The 1,991-nt window shown below is 37.1% G+C and overlaps 1 protein-coding gene across 1 annotated transcript in view; it reads right to left on the bottom strand.

The window, feature by feature from the left end:
* plpp4 (phospholipid phosphatase 4) overlaps positions 1 to 1,919 on the bottom strand; it is a 46,459-nt gene extending 44,540 nt beyond the window's left edge. Inside the window, exon 1 of the mRNA XM_014021146.1 lies at positions 1,874 to 1,919. Coding sequence (XP_013876600.1) covers positions 1,874 to 1,919 — 46 coding nt within the window. The remainder of the gene's footprint in view (positions 1 to 1,873) is intronic.
* Between the last annotated feature and the right edge of the window lie 72 nt (positions 1,920 to 1,991).

Here is a 1,991-nt window from a genome sequence, read left to right as displayed (position 1 = left end):
AGGTGACATGACGTATGCCGGGGTAAGGAGGGGAAGGCTAGACCGTCCAAATTCACAGCCTCTTTTTTTCCGGTCTTCCCGGTCTACCAAGGACCCGGCCCGCCGCAACCGGGGAGTCTGGGTCCTCCGGAGGACCCGGCCTGTCGTTTTGGACACAGCCTATGTTTAGCATTAGCGAAACTCATATTCTTGTTTAGTAGAGGTTAGAGATGCTAACTGTTTGGTTAGCTGTGCTCAACACTGATTAGTTTCAAATAAAAGCAATATCCTCTTAAAAAATCAGATCTTTTTTCTGCAGTAACTCAAACTAGTTCATCACTGAATATTATTTACAATAAAACAGGCAGAGCTGTTCTCCAAACTTCACAGAAGAGTTCTTAGAATCTGCAGACGAGCTGCTTTCAGGAAAAACTGTAATTGAATACAAAACAACATGCCCTTCAGCTCCTCATTTATTTGTTTTCAAAGAGAAGAGGAAAAACGCTTGAATCCTGCAGGGTTTCTCAGTGTGAATCAAACTGTGGAAACATGAATAATAACATCATCTAAATGCTACATGAATCTCCTGCTAACTGTCCTCTGGACATGTTTCATCTCTAACTACAGAAATGAGATTTCCTGCAAATATCAGTGAGCTGAATGACGACCGAAACAGCCATTAAAGATATAAAAAGCTGAAACTGATGAAAGCTAAACATAGCTAGAAGCAACAAAAAGTTAGCTACTAGCTAAAAATAGCAGAAGAGTTGCTAAAATAAGGAAATTGTTAGCTAAAAGTAAAATAAAACAGTTGAAAGTAGAAGAACAATACAAATTAAAAGATGCTTAATTGCGGCAGAAGAGTATCTAAAAAGTAAAAGTGGCAAAAAGCTAACTAGCTACAAGGTAAAAGCAACAAAGTAGTAGCTAAAAACTAAAAGTAGAAAAATGTCAGCCAAAAGTAACAAAGTGATCAATAAAAGTAGCAAAACACTAACTAAAAGGGACAAAATGGTAAAAGAGCTGAAAGTAGCAAAATGCTAGCTACAAGCTAAAATTAACAAAAGTGTTGCTGAAAGTAAGAAATTGGTAGCTAAAAGTTAAAATATAGCAGTTGAATGTAGCAGAACAATACAAGTTAATAGTAGCCTAACTGTAGCAGAATGACAGCTAAAAGGTAAAAGCAGCAAAAAGCTAGATAGCTAACAGAATGGTTAGCAAAACGTGTTAACAAAGGTATTACGAAAAGTAGCAAAACACTAATTAAAATCTAAAAGCAGCAAAAAGGTAGCTATAAGATAAAAAAAAACTCAGAAAAGTATCTTAAATTAGCAAAATGTCAGCTAACAAAACAATTAGGAAAAGTAGCTAAAAATCTAGCTACAAATAAAAATGTCTACAGAAGACAAAAACATCATTGATTTACTAACAGATTTTTAAAAAGAATGTTATAAAAATAAATTAAAGTTATTAGAAAAAATCTAAACATTAAAATATGACAATGACTAAAGTCACTGAACGAGCTGAACTTTTATTCATAAACAGCTAAAATAGCACAAAATGTGGAAAAGACCTACAGAAAACACAAACAGTGTAAATGCTGATTGGTCATTTTCTCAGCGAAGCTCGGTAACAAACGTGGCGAGCCTCACTGTGGAAAGTAAATACGACATCACGACTGTGTTTCGGCTGTGAGAATCCCTTCGGCTGATAACTACATGTCAAGATGCTCGCTTTACACCTTGCTGAGCTCATGTGTGGGATTGACTTCAGCTGCATTAGAGTCACCATACAGGCATGTGCTCTGCTAATGACACACGGCACGCTTCATGAAATACAGCTTTTCCTATCTGCAGCCATGTTGTCAGGGACCGCTGACTGGGAGTGTTTTTACCCCTGGGGAGGAAACACAGGAAGACTGAGCACAAAGTATCAACCATGTCGTACTGTTTACCTGTTTGGTCTCTTACAACAAATGAAATCTTAGAACCCATAGTTAGGCTCTACAACAG

The sequence above is a fragment of the Austrofundulus limnaeus genome, unplaced genomic scaffold, assembly GCF_001266775.1.
Source record: "Austrofundulus limnaeus strain Quisiro unplaced genomic scaffold, Austrofundulus_limnaeus-1.0 Scaffold280, whole genome shotgun sequence".
Classification (NCBI taxonomy): domain Eukaryota; kingdom Metazoa; phylum Chordata; class Actinopteri; order Cyprinodontiformes; family Rivulidae; genus Austrofundulus; species Austrofundulus limnaeus.
This window is presented reverse-complemented; position numbering and strand designations above follow the sequence as displayed.